The sequence below is a fragment of the Eucalyptus grandis genome, chromosome 2 (assembly GCF_016545825.1).
Source record: "Eucalyptus grandis isolate ANBG69807.140 chromosome 2, ASM1654582v1, whole genome shotgun sequence".
In the NCBI taxonomy this organism is placed as follows: domain Eukaryota; kingdom Viridiplantae; phylum Streptophyta; class Magnoliopsida; order Myrtales; family Myrtaceae; genus Eucalyptus; species Eucalyptus grandis.
In genome coordinates this window covers 3,452,037-3,478,610 of record NC_052613.1, presented here as the reverse complement: position 1 = coordinate 3,478,610, position 26,574 = coordinate 3,452,037, and the positions used below count along the sequence as shown (strand labels likewise).

At 39.2% G+C, this 26,574-nt stretch overlaps 1 protein-coding gene and 1 long non-coding RNA gene across 5 annotated transcripts; both read right to left on the bottom strand.

The window, feature by feature from the left end:
* Window positions 1-311: 311 nt before the first annotated feature.
* Window positions 312-862, bottom strand: LOC120290348. The gene is made up of 3 exons (XR_005548264.1): window positions 735-862; window positions 538-633; window positions 312-377 (listed from the first exon to the last, which is right to left on the bottom strand). It is a non-coding gene; the product is annotated as an uncharacterized LOC120290348 (long non-coding RNA).
* Window positions 863-10,751: 9,889 nt separating this feature from the next.
* Window positions 10,752-18,648, bottom strand: LOC104418208 (beta-amyrin synthase). Of its 4 annotated transcripts, none has more exons than XM_039306275.1 (17): window positions 18,039-18,239; window positions 15,310-15,585; window positions 15,004-15,201; window positions 14,788-14,872; window positions 14,330-14,496; window positions 14,046-14,234; window positions 13,829-13,942; window positions 13,531-13,650; window positions 13,303-13,425; window positions 13,109-13,207; window positions 12,868-12,924; window positions 12,563-12,753; window positions 12,304-12,481; window positions 12,110-12,190; window positions 11,912-11,995; window positions 11,500-11,631; window positions 10,752-11,008 (listed from the first exon to the last, which is right to left on the bottom strand). In XM_039306275.1, the coding sequence occupies exons 1-16, from the start codon at window positions 18,237-18,239 to the stop codon at window positions 11,509-11,511; spliced, it is 2,286 nt and encodes a 761-aa protein (XP_039162209.1). In that variant the 3' UTR covers window positions 10,752-11,008; window positions 11,500-11,508. The 4 variants fall into 4 exon arrangements, with proteins under 4 accessions (XP_039162209.1, XP_039162207.1, XP_010027785.1 ...); XM_010029483.3 differs by lacking the exon at window positions 10,752-11,008 and adding an exon at window positions 18,559-18,648 and having other exon boundaries at window positions 11,509-11,631; window positions 18,039-18,335; XM_018866820.2 differs by lacking the exon at window positions 10,752-11,008 and adding an exon at window positions 18,439-18,614 and having other exon boundaries at window positions 11,509-11,631; window positions 18,039-18,335.
* Window positions 18,649-26,574: the final 7,926 nt, after the last annotated feature.

Sequence of the window (26,574 nt, the reverse complement as noted above, 5' to 3'; positions counted from 1 at the left end):
TATATATATAAACTTTTTTTGGTTTCGTTAAATGGATCGGATATGGGTCGGTTACGAATCGGGTTGGGTATGGGTTAAAAATTTTGCACCGTAATAAATGGGTCATAAACGGGTTAAATGGGTCGATTTGGGTCGGACCATTTATGACCCGACCCAAATCCGACCCGACCCACCCGTTTAACGGGTCTATATAATAAGAGTCAGCAGCTGCGTCAGCGTCCAATCCGGATGGGCCTCCTCCTTGTACCATTTGCTCGTGCCGCTGTGTGCTCTGAACTCATCAAAATGGAAAAACTATCTTGTTCATACGCCCCGCATCCAAATCTTATTCAAGTCCGTCCCTGGTCCCACGATCACCCGCTTCACGCCCGATAATACTGTAGGACAGAATAAATTATTCACCGTCAACTAAACGCAACAGAAACAGTCATCAACTTTGTATTCCGATGCAACCCGAGCTCTCTCTACCCATGACTAGACATCTAGGCATTGAAGTGCTTTCGAATTGCTATCTATAAAAGGGATCATAATCCACACCTTAGCTCGGAAACTGTTGATGATTCCAATTAGCCACCTATCACCAGTGATTTTCCTGACTATTCGTACTAGCAGCTGCTTTGACATCCTTCTCTCCTGGAAAATGATGATCATGAAATAATTCAACATTGGTAAGCAAAAAGAAAAATGCTTGAAAGACAAGAATTACGTGATAACAATGTTAATATGGCACTTACTTTGTAAGCTTTATAATACTTTGAGACCAAATCAATGTCAGATGGAGGGAAGGTTTTCGAGAATTCCTTCATGAAAAACCGAAACGGGATGTAAGGGGAGTTTGGATTCCATTTCTTCGGAGTTCTCAGTGACCCTATTACATATAAATTCCACAAATTATCAAGCCAGTTGATAAAACAGACAAAGTCAAACACACAAATATGATCAATGCAAAAAGCAGGATCGGGAAAGAAAATTGGATTACCTCTTGAGAAACAAGGGGCTCTAAAGCTGACAACAATCTCCGACAACACATGAGTGTTCATGTGGGTGCTCCAAATTATATATCTTCTTGGAGATGATAAGTCATCGACGCCCGAATCGTACTGTTCTGAACTAGGGAGAGATTGTTCTGAGCCATGACTAACAAGCTCTGATTTCCCCAGTATGACACGGCAAATCAACATATGTCGTAGGCCATCATTATCAATGGGAGCAGTCACAATGCTGCCAAAGCAATATAAAGAAAATATTTGAGGCATTTAACTACTCATCATACTTGGTCTACCGGATTTAACCAATCATAACATGAAAGGAAAATACAACTCGCTAAATACGACTTTCCAAACAGTATCTCTCCGATTATTTGTGCAATTACTAGTGGCGGACCTAACGCCGCTAAGGCATCACCAAGAAACCGTTTGAGGCCAATATTATCTTATGCACAACATTCTAACACGAGTCCAAAAACAACATGATCGTGAAATATACTAGTTCTATTAGATATAGCTGATCATATGTGACAAAGGAAATATAGTAACACGCTATGTTAACATATCTTCATTATCGTACCACTTTACAAACAGTATCTTAAAAGGGAACTCGCGTACCTTTCAAGAGGATGATTAAGTGGAGCAAAATAAACTCCACAACCAAAGAAGCCATTGTTCTCATGCTTCTCACTAAAGTTGAACCCACTGGAGAAGATCTTTGGGACTTCCTCCTTTGAGGTCGCACACCATGCGTAGCTCACGTTGGCGGTGTTGCTGCCGCCTTTCTTCTGCACTGCCTCTGAGTAAAGTTGAAAAGCCACGGCCCGTGCTTTCGCCGAGGAGCTGGAGTAGTCATTCTGGTGGATCGCCACCACAGTAACTTGCGCTCCAAGCTCACCTAGTTTTGAGACGAATGTCTGCTTGATAAAGCGGTGGACGGTGTCTCCCTCGCTGAGTTCCATCAGCTTGCTGCCATCGAACAGCAAAGAAGCAGATCCAGATTGATCAGCAGAGACAATGCTCAGGCAATTGGAGATGGGCGAATCCAGAACCTGATCGTCCGCATCCTTCTCGTTCAGATCTGGACGTTTGACATCGATTGCCAGATGGTTGAACTCTTCAGCAACAACGTCAGAAGTGACGGTGGGGACAGTCAGTGACGAACATTGATCGATGTAGTCCGACATTTTCTACCGAACCTGGAACGTCCAAATGATGCACGTTAAGAAAAACAACGAGAGATTGGCACGGATGGAATAAAAAATAAAAAACCGAGTTGCGGAACGAATGGAGATCAAAAGCTTTTAGTACATGAAATGACAATCGCAAAGCAAAGCCTCGCGGATCACCAACCCAAAACACTAACGAGAGGTTCTCCTGGTTTAATCGTCGAAAGAAGCAAAGGAGGCCTTAAAAGCAAAGACAGCAGCGGACACGAAATGAGAAAGCTGACAACCTGTTTCTCAGCAACAAAAGTGTGCATCGTTGGAAGCACAGAGGCTTCCGGGAAAGCGATTGTGGTTGGCTTCGAAGAAACACTGCGATGAAAGCGAAGGCAGAAGGGCTCTTACCCGAGATTTCTCCAGATACAGAACAGAGAAGGACGCGGACAAGGAACGAGAGGAGCAGGAGGTAGGTCTGCTGTGTGCGTAACGGGGATGGCGAGGTTGAATGAGAGGAGCAGGGTTTGTGCTCGAAGAAGATGAAGAGAGGATGTGGGGTTTGAGCTACGAGAGAAGGGTTTTTATAGGAGAACACCAGCGGAATTGCTCTCGCGTTTCTCTCGCACGCGGATTTTCGAACCTTTCATTTGACGGTGTCGTCTGTGAAGTGCATGTAGTTCTTACCGGCCGTTATTAAAAATAATAAAATAAAAAATACACACCCAAAAAAAAGAAAATGTTCTAATGCGAGGAATCATGTGCTAGTGTCTCTCATCTAAAGTAAATTAATTGGAATTTTGTCAACATTGAACATTATAATATAGAAATTTATCATTTTCAAATACCGTCTTCCGTGCATTTTTTGCATGATTAGGGCATTGAAAATGGAATAATTCTTTACTAGGTACGGTTAACGGAACACCCTAAAAGTGTTAGTTAACAAGATCGTCTAATCATCAGTTTAGAATCTATCGGTGAAACGTAAAAGGTATAATATTTATTCATGAAACCGGTATGATTCTCTCGCTCGTTCGGGAGATTGATTGAGATTAATTGAACTGTCCGAATTCTTGATATCCAATCATAAATAGAAATCTTGTGGTTAGGTGCTAGAGTGGTCAACGAGCAACATGAAGAAATATATATGTTATAGATACGAAAATTGAAAATCTACATGTTAAGTATGCTTTAAGCACAAGAACGCAATAATGGTTCGTTAGCAAAATTAAATGAGCTTTTGCGTGGAATTAATCAAATGTCTTGAAATTTGAATATTCTATCATAAAATGATATTCCATTATTAGGTGCCGGAGTGACGACGAGCAACAATGAGAGAATACATTGCTTCGTGTTATGCATAATTAGTGCACTAAAATTGAAAAATTTACAAATTAAGTAAGCTCTTATAAGATTATCGTCCGACCAAAAAAAAAAAAAAAGATTATCGAAAAAAATAAAATGGAAAAGTGAAAACATAGAGGCGGTGGCCACCACAGGAATGAGATGTGTTGAGCCGTGTGAGAAGACAAGATTGCCCTTGGAGCTGTCCTTGACCTTAACCTCCGAAACGGGCAACCTGGCCTGTCTTCTCTTCACCCACCGTTTTGCATGTAAATTGGTAAAGTCATTAATTACTTACCAAATGGAGAGGATACGACAGATTTTCACAATCTCTTTTTCTGGCTTATTTATTTATTTATTGGTAAAATTATTAATTACAGACCAAGTGGAGAGGATAGGGCCGAGATTTTATACCGTTTTTGGCTCTTTTCTTATTTTTATGGTAAAAATATTAATTACAAGCCAAATGGGGAGGATATGACTGAGATGTTCATGACACCTTTTTTTTTATTCTTTTCTTATTTACTTGGTAGAATCATAAATTACAGGCCAAATGGAGAGGATAGGACTTTTTTTGGGGTGTTCATATTAATATGGTTAAATCATTAATTACAGGCCAAATGGAGAGGATAGGGAAGAGATTTTCACAATGGCTTTTTTGGCCATTTTCTTATTTATTTGGTAAAATAATTAATTACAGACCAAATGGAGAGGGTAGGGTAGATAATTCCTTTTTGGCTTTTTCATTATTTGGTAACATGGTTGATTACAGATCAAATGGAGTTGATAAGATAGAGATTTTCATAACATCTTTTTTTGGCATTTTCTTTATTGTCGTACTTAATTTGTTTCACTAGTATTGATATTCGGGTTTAATGGTGAGTGGTCGGTGAGGGGAACCTCTTCTTTCTTGGCTGGAACCAGATCGCAAGAGGGAGAGAGAGTGACGCGAGAGAGCTTGAGTGAGCGAGAGGGAACGACCCAGAGAGAGCGAGAGCGAGAGCGAGAACGAGCGTTTCGTCGTCGCCTGAGGTCCGCCCGTTGCTTGCCATTTGGACCCAGGTAGGCCTCCCTTTCGCCTGCGGGCCTTCCTTTTTCGGGGCGCGTCGGGCTGGAGCTCGTGGCTGACTAGTTCGCACGAGCTTCGGTCCCTCCGGCCCCCATGGATCTCTAGCCAAGTCTCTGTGTGTTTTTGGTCGTGTGCCAAGGATCTTAGTACCATTTCGGGTCCCGGTTGAGTCGGAAATCTTAAGATTTGGCAATGCATGTGAACTGTTTGTATAAATACCTGAGTGAAGCCCACATGACTATCCTTGAACTTCTGTCCATTATAGGCATCCATCGTTGCTAGACGTGTTTTTTTGCCGCTTTACACACTTCCGTTTCGTCCATTTCGAGTTTATATTGTCGCGATTTGAGCGTATGGCCATATGTTGTGCAAGTTGTGTCCCGTTCTCCTCCTTGTCCCTATGGGTGAGAGAGTGGGTGTCGGCTCGGCGGTGGCCTGAGCACGGGCAATGTGGGTGCCGGCGACAAAGTGTGGTGAGGCTCGTTTAAAATGGAGTCGGTTTGGTTGATGAGTTTGAAAGAGAGTGTAGGAAGTATGTGGCTTCGGGCGTGCTAAGTAGGGGTGAGCATTGGTCCTGGTCAACCCTGGACCGACCCTGGACCGGTCCAACCCTGCTGGTCCTGGTCCCGGTCCCGTTCCCAAGGAGACTAGGTCGGTCCTTGGTCATCGAATTCCTGAACTAGCATTGTGCGGGTCGGTCTTCGGTCCTAAGAGTTCCGAGTCGGTCCAACCCGGATCAACCCTAACTATATATATATTATTTATAATTTTTTTTATATAAAGAAAACTTTAAATAAATAGCGTCAATAACATTAAATAGCTCTTTGATGAGGAATTCAAGTAATTTTACATTATTATTTAATAACTTAAAATCTTTAATGTCTTTTACAATGTCAATAGTCATAATTTTCGAATGAGGAAAATGTTTTTGTGAAAAATTCTCACGGCGTCCAAAAATGCATAAACAGCTTCTTATAGCATCCTCCTCTTGTATTCATTCTCTTCTGTCTTATTTGTCCTCTTAGTCTTCAATTTGCCAAAATTGAAAGAAATAACTTCTCCGCTCGTCACTCGACATTCGCCTCGCTGACTTTGGGTCATCCGTGACACTCGCCGCTCAATATTCACTTGGCTTATTACTCCCTGCTTGACATTCGATGCTTATTTTGTTCAACACTCACCCCACTTGAACCTCACCGCTTGCCTTTCTTAGCTGACCTTGCTCATCATCGAACTCATTTGGTTAATACGGTTCTCGGTTGCCCTTTCAAGGAGTACAAAAAATGAAATAAAAAATTATTGGTTGGTCCTGGGTTGACTTGGAAATCGGACTAAATCTAATGGGCTAGTCCAGTCCTCAATCGCTTTTTTAAGGAGTACAAAAAATGAAATAAAAAATTATTGATTGGTTCTGAGTTGACCCTGGAACCGGACCGAGCCCATTGGGTTGGTCCGGTCCTCGGTCCCAAGCTCAATAGGGTCGGTTCTCGGTCCCAAAAATTGAGGACCAGCACTGTACAAGTTGGTTCTAGGGTTGGGGGTGGACCGGCCCAACCCGGACCATGCTCACCCCTAGTGGTAAGAAAACCACCAAAGAAAGGGTGAAAGAAAAAGAAATAAAACAAGGATAATGAAAAGAAATGGCGAAAAAGGGACAAAGTAAGAAAATTTTTCCAAAAAATTGAAAAAAATAAAAATTTAAACAATTTTCCAAAATGCAAAAAAATTAAGAAAACATTAAAAAATTCAAAAAATTTCAGAAAATATTAAAAATTTGATTTTTTTCAAAAAATATTAAAAATAAGACAGATTCAAAAATTTTCAGAAAATTCCTAAATTTGGAAAATGTCTAAGCATTTCAGTAGTAATTATAAAAATAAAAAATTCAAAAAGATAAAAAAAAATCCCGAATTTTTTGGAAAATTCGAAAATTCAATTTTCTGAAAAATGTGAAAATTCTTTAAAAAAATTAAAAATTAAAAATCCTCAAAAAGGTTAAAACTTTGGGTTATTTTCTCCTGAAAAGTGGAAGCCTTTCAATTTAGAATTATACTCAAGGTTGATCAAGCCCTTAGGGCTTTACCTTAGTGTTTTAATCATTCTTAGAGACAAATGTCCTTGATTGCATAACATTAATATGTTATTTTGGCTTCCCTTTAGTCTATTTATTTTTTCCTTAGTGTTAAGTCTAAGCTATCCCATGAAATGTATTTAATACTTTCTTTGGTTGCTGATTGTCACGCTAATAAATTGTACACCCATATGATCGCCTCACATATTAGTATATAGATAGAAAGAGTACTAACTGACTAATTAGTATAATCAAGTCCCTAACCCTAGATTTTCTGGTTAGTAGAAAATGAGGTACACTCTCATGCCTCACTTGGTTTCAAGCCAATCCTAATAAGTTGGTTAGGGTCTCTTTCTTTAGAAAATTTTCATACCCTCAATTTGAACATCCAATGTCGAGTGAGGTATGGACCTGAAAGGGCCCATGCCTAATTATGGGCTTGAAAGGGCCTTTGCCTTATTATGGGCTGTAAGCCCATCCTTTAAGCAATACTCTTAAATCTATTTCCTCCCTCGAGAGATAAGTCGCGACAATGTGGCGTGGGTGCATCAGTTTGGAGTAAATGTGACACCGGTAAACCAATTTGAAATTTTTTGTGACATAAAAGTTAGTTTGGAGTGAGTTTGTCACGGATGTATCAATTCTTGCATGCGCTCATTCATAGCACGTCCAAATTAAAGGGATGCCAATGCCATTTGCTTAAAGTAAACTAAGAATAATCGACTTGTTACTCGTCAAATCTTGATGAATACTTCAATAGGTGCATCACATTTTATTTTACTTTTTTTATAATTTTTCCTACTAAGTCGCTTTATAACTAGTAGTTACTTGCTAATTACGTGTTCAATTCTTTAGGATTATTTGGCCCTTTCGGTGCGCGCGGAACGTTCGTTCCATGTGTGACAAAATAAAAAAGGGAGAAGCGAAATGGGTGGTTGAGAGAGAGAGAGAGAGAGAGAGAGAGAGAGAGAGAGAGAGAGAGAGAGAGAGAGAGAGAGAGACTTTGTGCATTTTAGATTAGCAAGGGGCTTTTCACATGGATTTCTCCTTTCTCACATAATTCCTGTAAATTATTTCTCTTTCTTTTAGATATTGACTCTGAGTATGATCCGTTCTTGCAAGTACCGTAGTATTCTATTCACTAGTACTCTTTCGATGCAATAATAATAACAATGAATATATCGGTTCCCTGAACTCACTTTATTCATCAATAATTTTACAAATATATTACGTGTATATACTTTTCATTTTCGACTTGGCAAAGCAAAACAATATTTATAGCATCTTCTTCATGTTTTTTTTTTTTCTTTTTGGAAGATGTCGAAAAGAGGGGAAAAAAAAATTCTGTCCACAAAAAGAAAAGGAATTTGTTCACTTCTTGGCGAGGAGGAAAACCAAACTACTTAAAACCGAAAGACATAGTGCTAAAACCTAAGGACCTGGGCTTGGGTATCATGATCTGGGGCACATTCACCAAGAACCTAGTCATGGGTGCCGGGTTCTCAAACTTGACCTCGAAGAACCACGGCTTGAAAGCTAAGGTACCAAGCTTGTACTCAAGAGACTCAAGTGTAGTCGCTGCCAACTTGAGCACTATCGATGTGGTACCAAGTATGGGGCCTAAGGTCCTGGGCTTAGTATTAGGTCCCACGAGGACGAGCTAGGAGCCTTGGCACCCACTTCCGTGGTGGCATGTTTGGGACCCTAGCACCTTATGCTCAAGTCCCTAGTACTTTTACCCAAATTCTTGAACTGGATTGGGACCTCAATGGCCAAGCCTGAGTCCCTAGAAACATAGTGCAAGATTTTGGCTCCCACGCTCAAGACCCTGGGAAGGAGTCTCTTGAGAACAAGCTTGAGTCCCTCAAAGCTAAGGTTGAGATCCCAACCTCGCCTATCTTCACCTACTGTTTAGTTTAATGATTTTTTAATTTCAAGTTTTTATTTAAAAAACCAAAAATAACATATGCATGTCATAATCGGATTAATTGCATTGTGCCTGCATCACTATCTGCCATGTCAAGCTCTGTCATATGCCATGCCATTTATATGTGCCATATCATCAATACCACGTCATTAACTACATTAGCTTTTGCTTGTCATTAACATCGGGTCATGTCACATGTCATTAGAATAGTAAATCATGCATTTTTAATCTAGATTAGAACTTCAAGTAGTTAGTTTTCATACATAAAGAAAACCCCACAAAGAGAATTAATTAGGATGGTTAATTAGTAGTAGAATCATGATTAGGCTAGGTTTAGTACACTTAGTGCATAAGATTAATTTTTAGTATTTGAGCTTTTGCTTTCTTGCAATTTATTTATTACTTTTGATTATTGTTTGTTATTTTCATTGATTGTGCACCTGCATAAACACTTCCCCAATGTTAGTAATTAGAGTTTAAAATAAACTTAAGTTGCCTACAATATATCTTTTCAAAAATAAAAGAGAGAATGTACCAGAAAAGCATTAGAGAAATCTAGGCCCAAGAATATATAAGCCAACTCCTAAATGGTTTCTCCCCTTGAAAGGCTAGGTTGCAAAATTAAGAAAATTCTCTTAGAGCCCAGCATGTCTTTAAAACTTTTGTAAAGGAAATATGTCCAAATTCGAAAGGGAAAATTTTATAAAAATTCGAGAAAGCAACCCGATCACCATTTTTACTACATGGAATAAGTTTTAGGTAGTAAATGATTGGGCTTTTGTCCCAAGCATTTCATCTTAGAAAAATCTAAAATTAAAGTAAGCTGTAGATCGAGATGTTTTAAACAAATTTCAAGACGAATTTTTGCAAGATTCGAACCATAAGAAGCTCTATAAAATTGGAAAATAAAGGTTAAGTAGTTTTGAAAAATTGGAAATCAAGTAAAGGTGGCAAGTTTAATTGGGGAGAGGTGACACATTACTTGGCCTTGAGTCAAGCAACATTAATAGTTGGATAACCTTATCCTCCAAGTCTCCAAATAAGGAATTGACGACCCTAATCTAATAGGGACACATATGCCTCCATAAGCATGCTCCTCGTTTAATGCTTTTGACTCTTGTTTTTCAAGAAGGTTGGCCAATCTAGCTTGGCCTCCAAGTCTTCTTAATAGCCTCATAACTTATCCTCTCTTAATGTGCAAAAATCTAAAGCTTCATGATTACTTTAAAGGGTAAGACAATTTGTGCGATGTGTCCCTCTTAGTAAAAAATGCATTAATTAGCTACATGCCAAAGACATTAAATGTACCAAGCAAAATATTTAAGTTTTGAAGGCCATCTCATTAGGCGGAGATTAATCGATTTTGATCGCAATCGACCACCTTAATTGGCCTGAGGTTTGCACCTAAGCTATGATCAGACGAAGTCAGATGCAATTGAGCTTGACTAGCGAAACCGAGTTTGGACTTCTCCCTTATCGTGTAAAGGGGCTTACGTCTGGCCAAGGGCAAGCCTTGGGCTAGTCAGGCGATCCTCTGGCCAGTTAGTAGGCCAGTCTAGGTTCTTACGCCACAACTTTTGGCTAGTACAAAACTGAACTACATTGAATTTATTCAATCTATCATCGGCTCTCGATTCTCTTGTAATTTTGTGGGATCGATCGATCCACCTCGACTCAAGGTCACATTGGATGATTCATGGTCGTCCACGACCAGTACAAACGACTGGGTGGAATCACCCACAACTAGTACAATGACCGCGTGGAATCGAGTCATGACCATCTACCAGTCCGTCACGGTGTGTGATCATCCCACAACCAATCCTTATGGTTGAATAATTTTTCCATCATCGAACATTCTATAACCAATCATTCGGTTGCCGATTCCCGAAAGGGCTAATTAGCTCACGATTGACCCTCGGGTCAACTCATGGTTTAGTCTCGACACGAGCGTACCAATCCTTCGTCTACTAATAAGAACCAAAATAAGGGTTGAAATCGATGATGTTACAAAATTCTCACGAGACGTACCCTTTGCATACTCCTCTGTGCAACCACAGAGTTCTCTCTTTCTCTCGGCTACGAAGGACTTTGGTGTTCTCGCGGCCACCAAGGGACCGTGGCACGCTCCTCCGTTGGACATCTCTCTTTTATAATACAAAAGAGAGTCTCCATCATTTATTGCAGCACAAGGAAGTCTTCACAAGGAAGCCCACCATAATTTATGGGCGTGCATTTATTAAAAGATGGATGAACGTAGGACCTTCTTTCCTCTTCTATTTCTTTCTCTCTCAAAGTCAACAACGATGGTTTTGGCAAAAGACAAGAAAGGGAACGCATTAATTTAGGGAAGACCGAAACCGCTCCACACCCATCCTTGCGTGCTTCAACATTTAACGCAAATGGGCCACCGTCCACTTTCCTCCGTTTATTTCCCAAGTCCAAAAGTCCAACCTACAGAGGTGAGTAGAAGACACCTACAGAGATGAGTAGAAGACGACAAAAGAAACCTTTTCACGCTTGCGGCTCATAAATGAAATCCACATGCAATCTTTTTCTTCCCCCAATTTCGGCTATTCAATTCACATATACCAATATTTGACACGCATGTCGTTAAGTTCACGTATTCTCATTAGTCTAGTGAATTATAAAGCTCTAATATTGTAAGCATATGAATATTTTATCAAATATATAGATATATATTTCGATAATAGGTTGATGATAGTTATGTTTGAGATAATAGCTTTAGGGTGGAAGGATGATCACGTCACTGTCCTTGTACTTGTAGAGTTGGGGTTATAACAATCTTAGCTTGATCCTCTATTCTAAGACTGCAAGTCCTTCGGATCTACATCTATCATACTAGAAAAAACCAGATGCATGAATTTTGATTTCTGTTCTTATGAAATCTATGTTTTCTCAATATGCAAGCTGTGATGGTATGCCTTGTTTCTTCAGAGGGCTGTTGACGGTAAAGGAACCCGCGTCCGATACTCTGCGAGAGCCCACAATGGGTATGTGTTCCTGTAATTGGGATAGTGTAACATGCAGTTCTTGTTGAAAACCCCTGTGAGTTCCTGCAATGCAAAGTCCACGCTTAGATCATGTTGTCTCGTTCTTACCGAGCCAGTTCTCTCTCAGTCAGTTTTCTTTTATTTGCAATAGTTCCTGATGATGTTTCGAGGAGTTGAACAGATTGTCTGTAAGATAATATGCGTGGACGATAATCATCTCTAGATTTTCCTAGTTGTGTGGATTAGCTCACAGGAAATTCTTTCCAACGATATTGGTGGCGTGCACTCTTTATTTCCTGAGATTTTAACCTTGTGTGAAATCAACCTACTGAAAGGTACAAACCTGTTGAGGGTAATCACCGTCTTCCATTTGTGAATTGATAAGCAGCTTTGCAGCCCGGTGCAGGGGAGTCGGATCCCTCTCCGCCTGATAGTAGATGAAATACCAAACTCAGAAACTTCACATTGTATATTGATTTTTTATTATCACCAAAGCATGGTTAATGCGATCGAGACCCAAACGACAATATCATCCACTGACCTGCCCCGCTTGAATCAGACCCATCATAGCCCAAGCAGTTTGCACCAGATTTGATCTGTTTCCTTCAAGCGGCACGTATTCCTACATCGGTCGATTTGGCAATTAGAAAATTCAAGATTCCCGTGTTGTCAGAAAAGTGCGCAACTAAAATAGCTAAAGCCAAACATGCTGTGGAAGGTCCCTCCAGAAATTACCTTCTTTGGGCAAGAAAGATAGCTTTCTCCCCACCCACCATCCTGCAACTGTGTTCTTAGAAGAAAAGCAACTCCTTTGCGCATAGCTGCACAATTGCTATATGTCTTGCCTGCAGCTGCTAGTCCTCCGAGCGCAAACCATGAGCCGTATGTAAAACAAACTCCCCAGCACCCATACCTGCAAGAATCGCTCAGTTAGTCAGCTGTTTCTTTAATTTATCTGAATTCTTCAGAAATACCCAATGGAAGAGGAGCATACCACGAGCCATCTGGCAATTGTACATTCTCCAGATACTCTACGGAATTCGATATAAAATCTTCAATCTCCTTCTCCCTGTGCTCGGGATACAACTTCCTGAACAAAACTAAAGCTTGGATAGCTGAGGACGTGCATTCGACGTATTCATGCTCAATGACGATGTCCTCAAAGAACTCTGTTGGATTTAGGAGCTGCAAGTGACAATGATGAGGAAGAAGTCGCGCTATAGTAATTTATGAACAAACAAGCATGTCTTAGTCTGTGAGGACCATCAAGGAATTCCAAAGTATTTATTAAGTACTTACTTCTAGCCAAGCTGGAGCTCCTGCAGGCTCCCATGCTGGCAATCCACCATTTTTACTCTGGAACAAGTGGCATTCATGGACTATGTGATGATATTACAATCTATAATCAAACTCAACAAAAGAATTAAGTGGCAACGTGATTTTGGGATGCATAGAGCAAACAAAGCTTAGCCAATATTTCTTGTTTGATCAAAGATTTTCTCAAGTCTTTCTCAAGAAAGAAAAACAATGGTATACTCACTTGTAGAGAAAGTAAAATGTTGACAGCGTCATACAGTCTCTCTGGCTTCATCTTCTCACCAACAATTTCAGGTGGCATCATTGAGAAAAGCAAGCAACACTGAATAAACATGGAAGGAAATTTAGTGAGAAACTGAGCAATTTAGGATTGGATTGAACCTGCGGATCCAGCGAAGGGATTCATTGGGGTATTACCTTCAGACCTTCTGCAGTGCAATCGGAGACTTGCCAACCATGATCTTGATCCGAAAATGTCCAAGATCCTTTAGTAATATGACGGTGCATGCTTTTGAAATCACCAGAAGGATTGTCCTTGACCTGGAATATTATAAACAGATCGATGCACTTCAGCTTATGCGAGGAAGCAAAAGATACTAGGAAGATGTCTGGAGATAAGATGCTTGCAACAATCAAAGATCAAACCTGAGATTTTTTAATGAAGTCGTGTCCTCTAGCTAATACCGGTCCTATCTCCTCAGTCATATTACTGGCAAGCAAAGCTTGGATGGCGAAGCCGGTGTCCCACTCTTGGCTACCAAAACTCTGCATATGAATGAGCCAACCACCAAACTAAGCTTCGTTTCGTCTAGATGGTCTCACTTTACTAAATTAATCTTCTCCTTATTATAAGAATGCTTCCACCTTTCAAATATGCAGCATAAGTACTTATCATTTCCAATTAAGCCCAATTCTGTCATTGTTCGATGACACTACTACTAACCTGCATCTTCATTCCATCTTCGGCAACCCAAAGGTAATCCGGTATCCTAGCGAGATGCTTCTTGAAATAGTCACTTTCTGGGTCTTCTACCCAGCAAGCAAGCATGCATAACACCTGTCCAAGTCCAACGCGCAAGACATATTCTAAGTGGTGTTTTCCCACAATGTGAGAATTTCACACTTAATGTGTCTTTCTCCTCAAATTTATGTATCATTACCTTTTCTACACATCCAATCGTGATATATCGACTGTTCTCATCTTCGTAGTGAATGTGCTTCATTGTCACCTGAAGAGCCTTTTCTCTAAGTCTATTAAACGGCCAATGGTTGAGAAGCGGCTCTATAAATATGTAAAGACTATCCCAGATCAGATCCTGTACTAAGGGATGGGGATAGTAGAGATCCTCCTGCAACAACAATTTGATTCATTTCGTTAAAAATTTTCTGACTTGTGAACTATCTGATTCTAGAACGATATCTTGGACCTGTTAGGGATTCTTGCCTTGGCACAAAGATGTCGGACTTTTCTCCAGCAAATCATATCGTAGGGTTGAGTATGAAGTTCTTCTCTCAACTGTTGAACAAAAGGTGTGATCGGGCCAACGAATCTTTTCCCACACAAGTACGACATGGGCATGTAAACCATCCGACAGTAGCACCACATCTTAGCTACATCATTCAAAACAGGACATTCAGACAACATATCCATATAACTAAGGACAAAGGCAGTCAAACGAAACAGAAGTCGAGACTTTCTATCTTTCAAGGGGAATTCTGGAAGGGTAGCCATTTCAATAACAAGCCAATGCCATGTTCTTGTTCGTTCAGCGAAAACGCCACGTGATTCAAATTTGAAAATGAGTCAAACACCTTCGTGTCAATACCTTTGTGAAATCAAATATACAAGACTACTATAGAATACCATCAAGGACAAGATCAAGAAAATCTGCAAAAACAAACCTGGGTGCATGGGGAGGAATGAAGGCAAGATCCAGAACTCAGGGGGCATTGGATTGCTTCCAGACCAATCGAAAAGGCCGAAAATCTACAGAGCATGTGACAAGACCACACACAAGCACAGGCACAATGTCACATATCCAATTCACCCGAACACCTCAACAGAACAATCTAGCGCACAAATTTTTGTCAATTATAGAAGGAAGAGTGAGAGAGTACCGAAAGCCAAGTCTTGCCCCAGGAGGGTATGTAGGTGACCCCACCACGGTCAAGAATCCACTTCCTGGCCCGAGTACAAGCATTGTACTGGCCACCATCAGGCCCTTCCCCAAGAATGCGCATGCATATGTAGCTCAGGGCCGTGCAGAACATGGTGCTGTGACCTTCAATGTGGAAGCCCCACCCACCATCTTCATTCTGCAACAAATTAAGTGCAAAACACACTGTTTCAAGTCTAAGTCTTTCAAAGTTCCTCTGCTATTTCTCCATCCGGGTGTCTTTCTTTTTGCTAGAAAGAAGAGTAACCTGATGGTTGTAGAGGTAGCGGAGAATCTCTTTGCGGTGCTCAGCAGGGAAGACGGTGTTGAGGTGGCCGGTGATGTAGACACACATGACTAGGGGAGGGAGGAAGTAAAGAGGCCCGGCAATCTCGGCAGGCCAGTGGCCGTCACTGGCCTGCAGTGCGGAGAAGAAGTGGACAGTCCTCCTCAGGGCGGTGGACGCCTTGTCATAGGTGATCTCCTCGCCATCCTCCACCCTCACCGGCGGGATCGTCTGCTTGAACTGCTGCTCCCTCAAAAACTGCCCAGAAATCAGGCAACATGCGTCAGCTGTAGATTGCCTGCTACTTCGTGTTACCACACACTAATAAATTTTTTAAACTTGATGACAAGCAACAACAGTAAAATTCCAATTGGTGTTTGAGAGTGACTGTCTTTCTCATTTTCAGAACACAACTAAAATTTTGAGTTATGACGGGGATTCAAACAACTCTCATATTAGTTGACAAGTGATATACCAAGGTTCTAAAGCGATTTTTGTATGTGTAATTCCATCCCTCCATAGGCGTCTTTATGATATGATTTATCATTTTGTAAACAGCTTTCGTTAAAAACTCTGTCCCTCGTCGTTAGTAGTGGAAACAGAGGATATAGACTAGTTATCTACAAACCCCAAGTCTCGAGATCGATACGATTGCTCAGCTCGACTAATGCATAACATCTAAAATTCCTTCTTAGAATATGGTGACAAGCTTATATTCAGAACACAACTAAGAATTTTCACGTTTTGGTGGACTTCGGGGATTGAGCTAGAGCGAAATTTTTGAAAAATGGATCTTCTCCTTCGAAGGTAGAGGCCCGACAGCAACTGGATAACACGCTATCTCCATCACTGAGACTAAATACACAATTGGTTAACGTAATTGGGAATTGATTCTACCTCTCCATGTCAAGTTTGATACCTATGCGCGTGTGCAATGTACGGTTGCCTCTTAGCGCCGTTCGTTTCACAAAAACCAATTTCTAGGAAGTCATTTTCCGGATTTTCCAATGTTTATTTCATGGAAAATGAATTGCTTGGGGAAAACATTTTCTATGAAGGGAAAAAAGTCTTCTAAACTAGGAGAAAATGCTTTTCACTTCCGTTCATTTCACGGAAAATAAAGCTTTTCTGGAAAATGTATCCCAAGAAAAAGAACCATATTTTCCACTGCTCGACTGAAACCTGAAAATACATTAGAAAATATCTTTTGCTATTTTGTAAGGAAAATCTTTCTGTCCATGCACCCCTTTCAAATTTTTTTTTTTTTTAATTATCATATTTTAAAAAATCAAAATTTTAATTTTTTTCCTTTTTCTTTTATTCTTCATTGGCCGGTCGCTAGCCACAGCTGCAGCCAGCAATTGGCCACAAGCAAGTTAGAGCCTTACCACAAGTCGGCGAGGTCGAGCTCACCAAATTTCGGCAAGGTCGAGCCTCGCTTGATTAGGGAGGCCAAGCTTGCCCGATGTTGGCGAGCTCGAGCCCACCAAATCCAGCCACCTAGGCGGGGTTAAGCCTCGTTGGAGGCCATCAAAGCCTCAACAACATTTGGTGACCTCAAGTGAGGCTCAACCCCCACCCAGGTGGCTAGATTTGGCGAGGCTCCAGCACGCTTGTAGCCAGTCGCAATGAAGAAGAAGAAAAAGAATGAAAAGAAAGAAAAAAAAGACTAAGAAAAAAAAAGTAAAAAATAATTTAAGTTTTTAAAAATAATTTAATTTTAAAAAAATCATTTAATTTTAAAAAATAAAAAATAAAAATGAAAATGTATTTGATGAAGGAAAGTGAGGTGAAAGTAGATATGGAAAATATTTTCCTCTTTCTCAAAAGTGGAAAAAAATTTCCTTAATCTTAGAGGATTTTTTTTTCCATCATGGAAAATGTTTTCTCCAACTAATTCATTTTCCATCATGTAAATGTTGGAAAATTTGGAATTCGCTTTCTGAAAGTTATTTTCCATGAAACGAACGGAGCGAAAAAAAGTGGAAAACATTTTCTTTAATTGGTCTCTCTTATCTCACACGCTTACAAGCCCCCACTTCTTTCTTTTTATTTTCTTTTGTTTTTTTTTTTAATTCGAGTTATTTTTTTTTTTTCTTTTTCTTTTGTTTTTCTCTTCTTCTTCATCTGATCGCCAGCCATGACGATCAGCCATAGGTGAGCCTCTTGCTCGCCAGCCTCGAGCCTCGCCAAATTTGCGAATTTGAGCTTGCTAGCATCGAGCCTCGCTAGATTTATGAGCCTCGAGCTCGACGCTTACGCTCATTGATTTGACGAGCAACGAGCCTCATGCTTGCCATGGAGCTCGAGAGGCTTGCCTGTGGCTGATCGCTAGCTATTGCCATGGCCGGTGATCGGCTAAAGAAGAAGAAGAAAACAAAGACAGTAAAAAGGAAAAAATTAAAAATAATTTAATAATCAATTTTTGAAAAAATAAAAATAATTAAATTTTGATTTTAAAAATTAAAATAATTGAAAAGAGTGTATAGAGAAAAATATTTCCTTAACGAATCATGTAAAATATTTTCCACTTCATTTTTTAGATTTCATTCGAATATTGAAAAATAATTACATTTTTTTGAAAAATGATTTCTTAGAAAATATTTTTCAGAAACGTCATATTTTTCATAAAACCAATGGAGCAGTGTGCCTGTTGCTACATGAGAATGAGTTGTTTGTATGTGTGTTCAGGGGTGGTGTGTTTTATGTACCTGCATGCGCCAGAGCAGGTCCCCGCAGGGCTTGACTTGGTGGCGGTGATCGTAGAAGTGCTGGCGGGCAGCCTCAACCTCGGCATGCTCCTCGGTGGTGCCGGCCTCAGGGTCGAACTCCCAAGTCTGCCTTCCCACGTAGTTGTTTGTGCTGTACAAGTAGGGCCCATCCTCTCCTTCTGCTATCTTCAGCCTCCACATGCCGAGGTCTTCTCTCTCTCTTCCTTCAACTGATTATATCGTGACTCTCTCGTACTGTCCTTCCTGCTGATCATGCAAATAAACAAGGAAAACAACCTGCACAGGAAAATCATGAATGAGTTGCCACAAACCAAAACTCCTCAATGAACAAGGTCACTATGTATCCATGAACTATGCTTGTTTTCTGAGGTTATGTCACCATGTATCCCGCAGCGATCTTGGTTTAGCGTAGCGAAAGCATGAACCTATCACGGAGAGAGAGACAGCGAAATTTTTTTTGATTGTGAGGGGTATGTGAGTTGATGAGAAAAGAATCAACCTCTCTCTCCAGAACCAGGCGGTGTTGTGGTCTTCAGGAGAAGAAAGGGGACCTCTATTTGTACCCGCGTTTTGGGTCGCGAGCTTGTTCCTACTTTCTTGATCTCATTTAAAATAGTACTTGGGGTCTGCCAAAAGAAAGTACAATAATGGTAGATTTTTTTAATCGCTTTCATCAGCTCAATCCCGCGGAGCTCCCGAGTCAAGTTGTAACATCATTGCTCAACGTCAAGAGTCTGCTTGATATAAATGAAGTTTTTGTCTCATGCCGCGTAGTCCTGCTCAGGTCCAAAGAGTCTGCTTGATATAAATGAAGTTTGCTTGATATAAATGAAGTTTTTGTCTCATGCCGCGTAGTCCTGCTCAGGTCCAAAGAGTCTGCTTGATATAAATGAAGTTTTTGTCTCATGCCGCGTAGTCTTTGGTAATGTTGAGTTTTCACTTTCAAATTATAAATAAGGGTATTTTAAGTCATACACTTTTGTTTTAAGATTTTTTGAAGGGAGACTATAAAAGGAATGTGTTTAATAACCTCTATATTATCTCCCGTTTTGTTTTTCCTTATTTTCTTATTAGATATTTAGATCTTATGGCTCACCAAGTGGTTTTTTGAGAGCTTTTGGATTATACTCTCATTCTCTTTGTTGAAGATAGTGAAACCCTTCTCTCTTCGTGATTTTTTCATGTTTTTGGTTTTCTACGTAAATCTTGCATCTCTTGCGATTTCGATTTTCCTTTAATCCTTTGCTACTTGTGTTTCAATTGGTGCATCTTTTGGCGTTTTTCCACAACAAATTGATATCAAAGCGAAGGAATTTCGGTCTTCTTGTTTGAGATGGCATCTATTAAGTTCAAAGTGGCACCCTTTGATGGCCAAAATAATTTTGGGCTATAAAGGATTAAGATGAAGGCGTTATCGCATGGGGAAGGTTCAATTGAGCCTCGGATGGGAATTATCCTAACGAGGTGTCTACGGCTGAGATCAAGAAGATGGAAGAGAGGGGGCATAGTAGCACCATCCAATTGTCATTGTCCGAAAAGCTTTGCAAAGTCGCAGATGAAGAAAGGGCTTCAAGATTGTGGAATAAGCTTGAGAGCCTCTACATGAAGAAATTTCTTACAATAAGATTATTTTTAAAGGACCGTCTTTACACGCTAAAGATACAAGAAAGTACTCTTATCCAATAACATCTAAATGAATTTAATAAAATTGTTGTGGTTATGAAAAAACTAGATTTGAAGTTAGATGATGAAGATCAGACCCTAATTGTATTATGATCACTACTGAACTCGTATGAAAATTTTGTGAATTCTATGTTGTATGGAAGAGAACTCATAACTCTTGAAGATGTGAAAGCCTCGTTAAATTCCATGGAGATGCGTACAAAATTGAATGTGAGTAGCAGGGGTAATAAAGCTGATAGCTTAATTGTTGGGGGAAGGTCGAATCATCGTAATTAATAGTAAAGGGCAGTCGAAGTCTAGATCTTGTAGAGATAGATGTAAGGTGGAGTGTTATTATCGTCACAAATTCAAATACTACACAAGTGACTGTCTAGTGCTCAAAGGTAAGGGGAAGAAGTCGATAAAGAGTTTCGATTCGGTTAGTCTGGTGAAAAATAACGAGTCAGCCAATGTAGACAATGTTCTTACTATTTTGTTTTTAGGCTATCATGTCAATGACGAATGGATTTTGAATTCAGCATGTTCATATCACATGTGTCCACATAGAGATTGGTTCCACACATATGAAAAAGTTAGTGGTGGTTCAGTTTTGATGGACAACAATGCAGTTTATAGGATTGTAGATATTAGTACGATGCAAATCAAATGTCATGACAATGTAGTAAGAACTTTGACAAACATTAGACGCATCCCAAATTTGAAGAAAATTCCTATTTCATTGAACAATTTAGATTCCATTGGGTGTATGTACACAGGTGGAAGTAGAGTTTTAAAATTTTCAAAAGACTTCTTGATTGTAATGAGAGGTAACATAAAGAAAAATCTTTACGTTCTACAGAGAAATATCATTATGGGTTCTTTAAATATATCATTCTCTTTAGATTCTGAAAAAAAAAAAAAAAAAAAATCAATGTTGTGGCATATGCAGTTAGGCCATATGAGGGAAAGAAAAATAAACATGGTTTACCTTGTGCTAACATGGTTTACCTTGTGTAGATCATACGGTCTCACTTGACTTTTGCAAACATTGTGCTTTTGAAAAGTAGCGCAGAGTTCATTTTAGTATTTGGGTGCACTTGATTAAGGGCACAATTGACTATATTCACTCCGATTTGTGAGGACTGACATAGGTAACATCTAGAGGTAGTGTAGTTTATCTTCTGACGTTTATTGATGATTTTTCTAGGAAATTTTGGGTTTATTTCTTGAAGTGTAAAAGTGACATTTTTGATATGTCAATAAGTGGAAGACGTTGATAGAAAATCAAACTAGGAAGAAGGCCTTGAGTTTTGCGGAGGTGATCTCAACAAGTACTGTGAAAATTCGGGGATTGTTTGACATTGAATAGTCAGGTATACACTGCAACAGAATGGGATGGCAGAACGCATGAATCAGACACTTTTAGAGAAAGTTAGGTATATGCTCTCTTATGCTGAACTTGGGAAAGACTTTCGGGCTGAAGCTATAAATACAACGTATTATTTAGTGAATCATTCTCTTTCAAGCGCAATTGAATGTAAGACTCCTAATGAGGTATGGTTAGATTAACCTTTTGATTATTCTGGTTTAAAAATATTTGGATGTCTTGCTTATTATCATGTAAAAGAGGATAAACTTGACCCTAAGGCCAAAAAAATGTATTTTTCATTGATTATGCAGACGAGGTTAAAGAATACAAGTTTTGTTTTGACTCTCAATCATTAAAGTTTATAATTAGTAGGGATGTTACTTTTGCTGGAAATTCTATGCTTGAATAGAGAAAGTTTGTTACTAAGTCTACAAGTATTCATGAAGAGAATGTTTGGAAAGAGGTAGAGTTTCATGGAGAGCATCCATGAAAAATAGTTGAAGATGTTCCTGTTCAGCTAGAAAGTAACCATGAGTAACAAGATTCAAATTCTATCAAAGAAGAAGTAGAAGACATTAAGCAATCTCAAAGTTTAGTTGCAAGGACAGCCAAACAACAAATTGAGCCCCCCCAAATGTATGGATTCACTGATTTGGTAGCATATGCTCTTACAATTGCTAAAGAGCTTGGTATTAAAGAACTTTCTATATTCCGTAAAGCTATTATTTGTTTTAAATTTGAGAAGTGGCTTGTTACGATAAATGAAGAGATGGAGTCACTTCACAAGAACCAGACTTAGGATCTTGTGAAATTGCCTGAGGGAAGAGCCATCGGATGCAAGTGAATTTTCAAAAGAAAAGAGGAAATTCTAAGGGTTGAAGATGAAAGATTCAATGCATGTTTGATAGCAAAGAATTTTGGTTAGAAGGAGGGGATCAACTTCAATGAAGTGTTCTCTCTAGTTGTGAAACGTAATTCCATTCATGTGTTACTCACATTAGTAGCCCTTTATGATCTAGAACTTAAGTAACTTGATGTCAAGATTGCTTTTCTATATGGTGAGCTTGAGGAGACAATTTATATGTCTCAACACGAGAGATTCGTTGTTGAAGGTAAAAAAGATCATACTTGCAAGCTAAAATGCTTTTTTGTGGTCTTAAGCAATCTTCGTGACAATGGTACAGGAAGTTCGATAGCTTTATGTTGAGTCATGGCTATTCACGAAGTGCACATGATGATTATTTATCTATTTACTATTATATGTGGATGACATGTTTATTGTAGCAAAGAACATGTTAGAGATACAAAATATGAAGAGGTAACTTAGTAGGGAATTCGAGATGAAAGATCTTCGAGTTGCTAGGTATGAAGATTTAGCGAGACAAACAGATTAGGAAGTTATACCTCTCATAGAATAAGTATATTGAGAAAGTGTTTGAGTGCTTTGGCATAAAGAATGCCAAACCGGTAAGTACTCCTTTGGCGTCCCATTTTAAGTTTTTGGCTTCTTTGTCGCCTAAAACTAAAGAAAAGGAAGATGAGATGCCTTAAGTTCTATATTCTAGTTTTGTGGGTAGTTTCATGTATCTTATGGTTTGCACTCATTCGAATATTTAACAGGCTGTTAGTGTTGTGAGTAGGTATATGACACATTCGGATAAAGCTCACTGGCAAGCTATGAAATGGATTCTTTGGTACATCTATGGTACCTCAAATGTGGGTTTGGTCTTTGATAGAGGTTGTGATATAAGACATTCAGTTGTTAACTTAGTTAATTCTAACTATGCAGACAATCTCAACAAAAGGAGATCTTTGATAAGTTATGTTTTTATGCTTGGTGGTTCCACAGTTAGTTGGAGGGAAATTTTGTAGGACATAGTTGCTTTGTGTACCACTAAAGCAAAATACATGGCAGTAGTGGAAACAATAAAGGAAACTCTTTGGTTGAAGTGTTTAATTACAGAACTTGTTGTCAAGCAGGAGGAAGCCTTCATTATCTTTTGCGATAACCGAAGTGCAATCCAGTTAACCAAGAATGCGATGTATCACAAGATGACAAAACATATTGATATATGGTACCACTTTGTGCATGATGAGGTTGCAAAGGATACGGTTATGATGAAGAATATACCTACGGCGGATAATTTGGCAGATATGTTAGCCAAACAAGTTCCTTTGACAAGTTAAAACATTACTTGGACTTCATTGACATTTTCGCCATTTGAGTTGCTTAAGCGGAGTTGGTGGCGTTTCATCCATTATTTCCTACACCGAGTATGCTCATATAAGCTTAAGGGCATGCATTGTCAACTCCACCATTTTGGTGATGGCCTTGTGTGGTCTTTTTTTTTTTTTTTTTTTTTTTTGGTGAGAGATAGGTTTTGTAGTGTTTGGCACAATATTCTTTTGGAGATTTGAAGTCAAGGTGGAGATTTGTTGAGTTTTGACTTTCAAGTTAGAGATAATGGTATTTTAGACCATGCACTTTTGTTTTATGGTTTTTGAAGGGAGACTATAAAAGGAATATGTTTAATAACATATCTCCAACCATAGCCTCCATATTATTTCTTGTTTTGTTTTATCTTATCTTCTTGTTAGATCTTTAGATTTTGTGGCTCACTAAGTAGATTTTTGAGATTTTCAATTGTACTCTCGTACTCTTTGTTGAAGATAGTGAAACCCCTCTCTCCCTATGATTTTTTCCCACTTTAAGTTTTCAACGTAAATCTTGTGTCTCATGTAATTTCGATTTACGTTTCATCCTTTGCTACATGTGCTTCGTTTGGTGCATCTTTTGGCCTTTTTCCGCAACGGATGAGTTCATTTTTATTTATTCCAAACACACTAACCCGCTCCAACATACCAGAGTTCAATCCCTATCTCTATCACCTCAAAGCACCTTTCATAATTTAATGAAGAATTCTATCACCTCTTCCAATACTAGACAACTAAGCCATATTATGCACAGTTAAACAAGTCTTTCAAGTCTACATCAACATTTGAATGGCCTCCCAATTTTGGTGGAGAACATTTATATATATATATATATATATATATATATATATATATATATATATATATTCTCCAACGTAGATCCATCATCATCCCTTGAAATCTCATTTGGCCCTTCCACCACAATTTTCATCAATACCCACACATTCTCATTTGCTAATTATTCGCTCCTAGAATATCATTCACAAACCTAAATAGATATATTCAACTACCAAACATCCTTTACCTCCCTCACTTGAACAATGTTTGTTTCCTAGGCCTTTGAAGATCCAAAGTGGTCGCTGCAGTGTCTAGAAATATTTAACGCAATTCTTTGAAATGGTACCAATTTATATGACCTAAGCCTTATCATAATATCATTAGTTAAAAGTGGTATGACATCTCAGATTTTTAATCCTGTTTTTCATTGAATAAATCGGACATTCCATCGACGCACTGATAGGGCTATTCTCAGAGCTGATCAGTCTCGAGATAACTAGACTATCTGAGGAAACAATTAAGGGATTTTAATACAATAGACTTGAGAATTCGACCATGAATTGGCTTCTCGACCGTGCTTATCTTTAGAGGCCATTACGGCACAGTTAAAAATCGATTAAGGATCATAAATAGGTCAGTTCGACTAAGATGTATGGCTAAACGTGGGTGACTCCACTAAATAAGAAAATTCTTGTCGACCGGCACTAGACTGATTTTTCTATCATTTTGGTACCCTGTGTCCATAATGGAATTCTTGAAATTTTCATGACAACTGAAAGTCACTAATGTGTCGAGTGGGTTCATTGTGGCTCAAAGAAAATCGACCATGGGTCATTTGCGCCAAAAAAAAATTCTGAAAGTTATCCGATAACCTAGGTCACGCTAAAATTATGCCGAATTGAAATTAGCCACGAATTTGAATCCGATTTCAGAAATTGAAAGTTTTATCATGTCACAGATTATTTTAGAAACGTCGACTTAGTCTCAGAAGATTTTTCTACAAACCAAGACTTTTTTAGAAAAGTCGTCCTAAGACTGTTTTTGTCCTTAAAAAGTCAGGGACTAATTTTTATCGCAAAATTGGGAAGCAAGTGGGATCAATTAGTGAGAAAAAATATCAATTGGATCAATGAGGTGTCGGTTAATTTTATTGAGGCCGAATTGTGTTGAATTAAGCAAAAATAAGTGTCCAATTGGAGGAAAAACCTTGCAAATTCATAGCTTCCCATTGCCTATAGCTTTTGGACCATTTCAAGAGTTGTAATTGAAGCATTGGTGGCTGATTCTCAGCCTAGGAAGACAGCTGAGGAGGAGGAATGGTCAAGGGGACCATTGGATGAGGATTGAAGGCTTGGTGGCCCCCTCTTGCCCCCTCTCTCCCTCTAAGCTGCCGATTAGCCCTTCCTCCCCCTTGTTTGTGCCATTTTCGAAACCAATAGCCAAGGAGAAGCCACCAGAGAGCCGTTCGAAGCCCCGTCCATGCCGCACGCCGTCGAGACCATCAGACTAATCAAGCAATGCCGTCCTCGCCCCGCGTCGCTTCGCCGCCGTGCGCACGTGCCTCCGCCCCATCTCATCTATCCCTGCGTCCCAGTTTCTGTCTCGTGCCATGTGGAGCTCAGCTGGAGCTATCCCACCTCTGTTCAACCACCCCAAGAACAGAGAGCAAAACCAGTGGGTTTCCAGTAGCCCATTTGGCCCGTTTTGAGATCGTTCCGAGCCCCAAAAGTTAGGCCCGCTTTGGAGAGAATTGAGCCTCGTCGCGTCCCCATCGATTTGCACCGATCGGATCGCCGAACATGTGAGTTTAACTCACTAACCTCGCTTAATAGGTTAATCACGCTTAAGGATTGATTAATTTAAATTAAGCTGGATTAGGTGGTTAGTTAGATTAGATTAGAGAATTTAATTAATTGCCAATGCACGTTAGGTGGATAGTTAGTGTAATTAGCGAGTGAATAGACTCTAGTATTTATTTAACGAGTCTTGAAAATTTTTCAGGTCCGTTTCGGCGTCTAATTAGGCATTACGGGCTTAAGTTAGATTTATTGATATTTATTTAATATTTTCGTAATAATTTAATTAATTAATTAATTAATTTCCGAAAATTAGATCGGGATAGTCGGCGACCAGAATTTTATACTGGTTATTGTGGTGCAATCTGTTTATTTGTTTGAGCTTTAATTTGTGCTAATTTTGCCTGATTGTGATTTTAGGATTTTATTCCTAAATTGCTTTAATTTTGGTAATTAATTGGAAAATTACCAGGCGTCGGTTTATAGTACCAAAAATCTATTTTGAGATTGCTGAAATTACTGGGATATTCAAAAGTGAAATTATTATATTTTGGCTAAGGCTGACCATGTACCCACACACGGCTATTTTTATCAGATATGATAAAAATGATGAATCGATTAAATGGTTGTGGTGGTATACTATATCAACCTACATGTGATATGTCAGCTTAGACTGCGAGCAGTATATCAGTATACT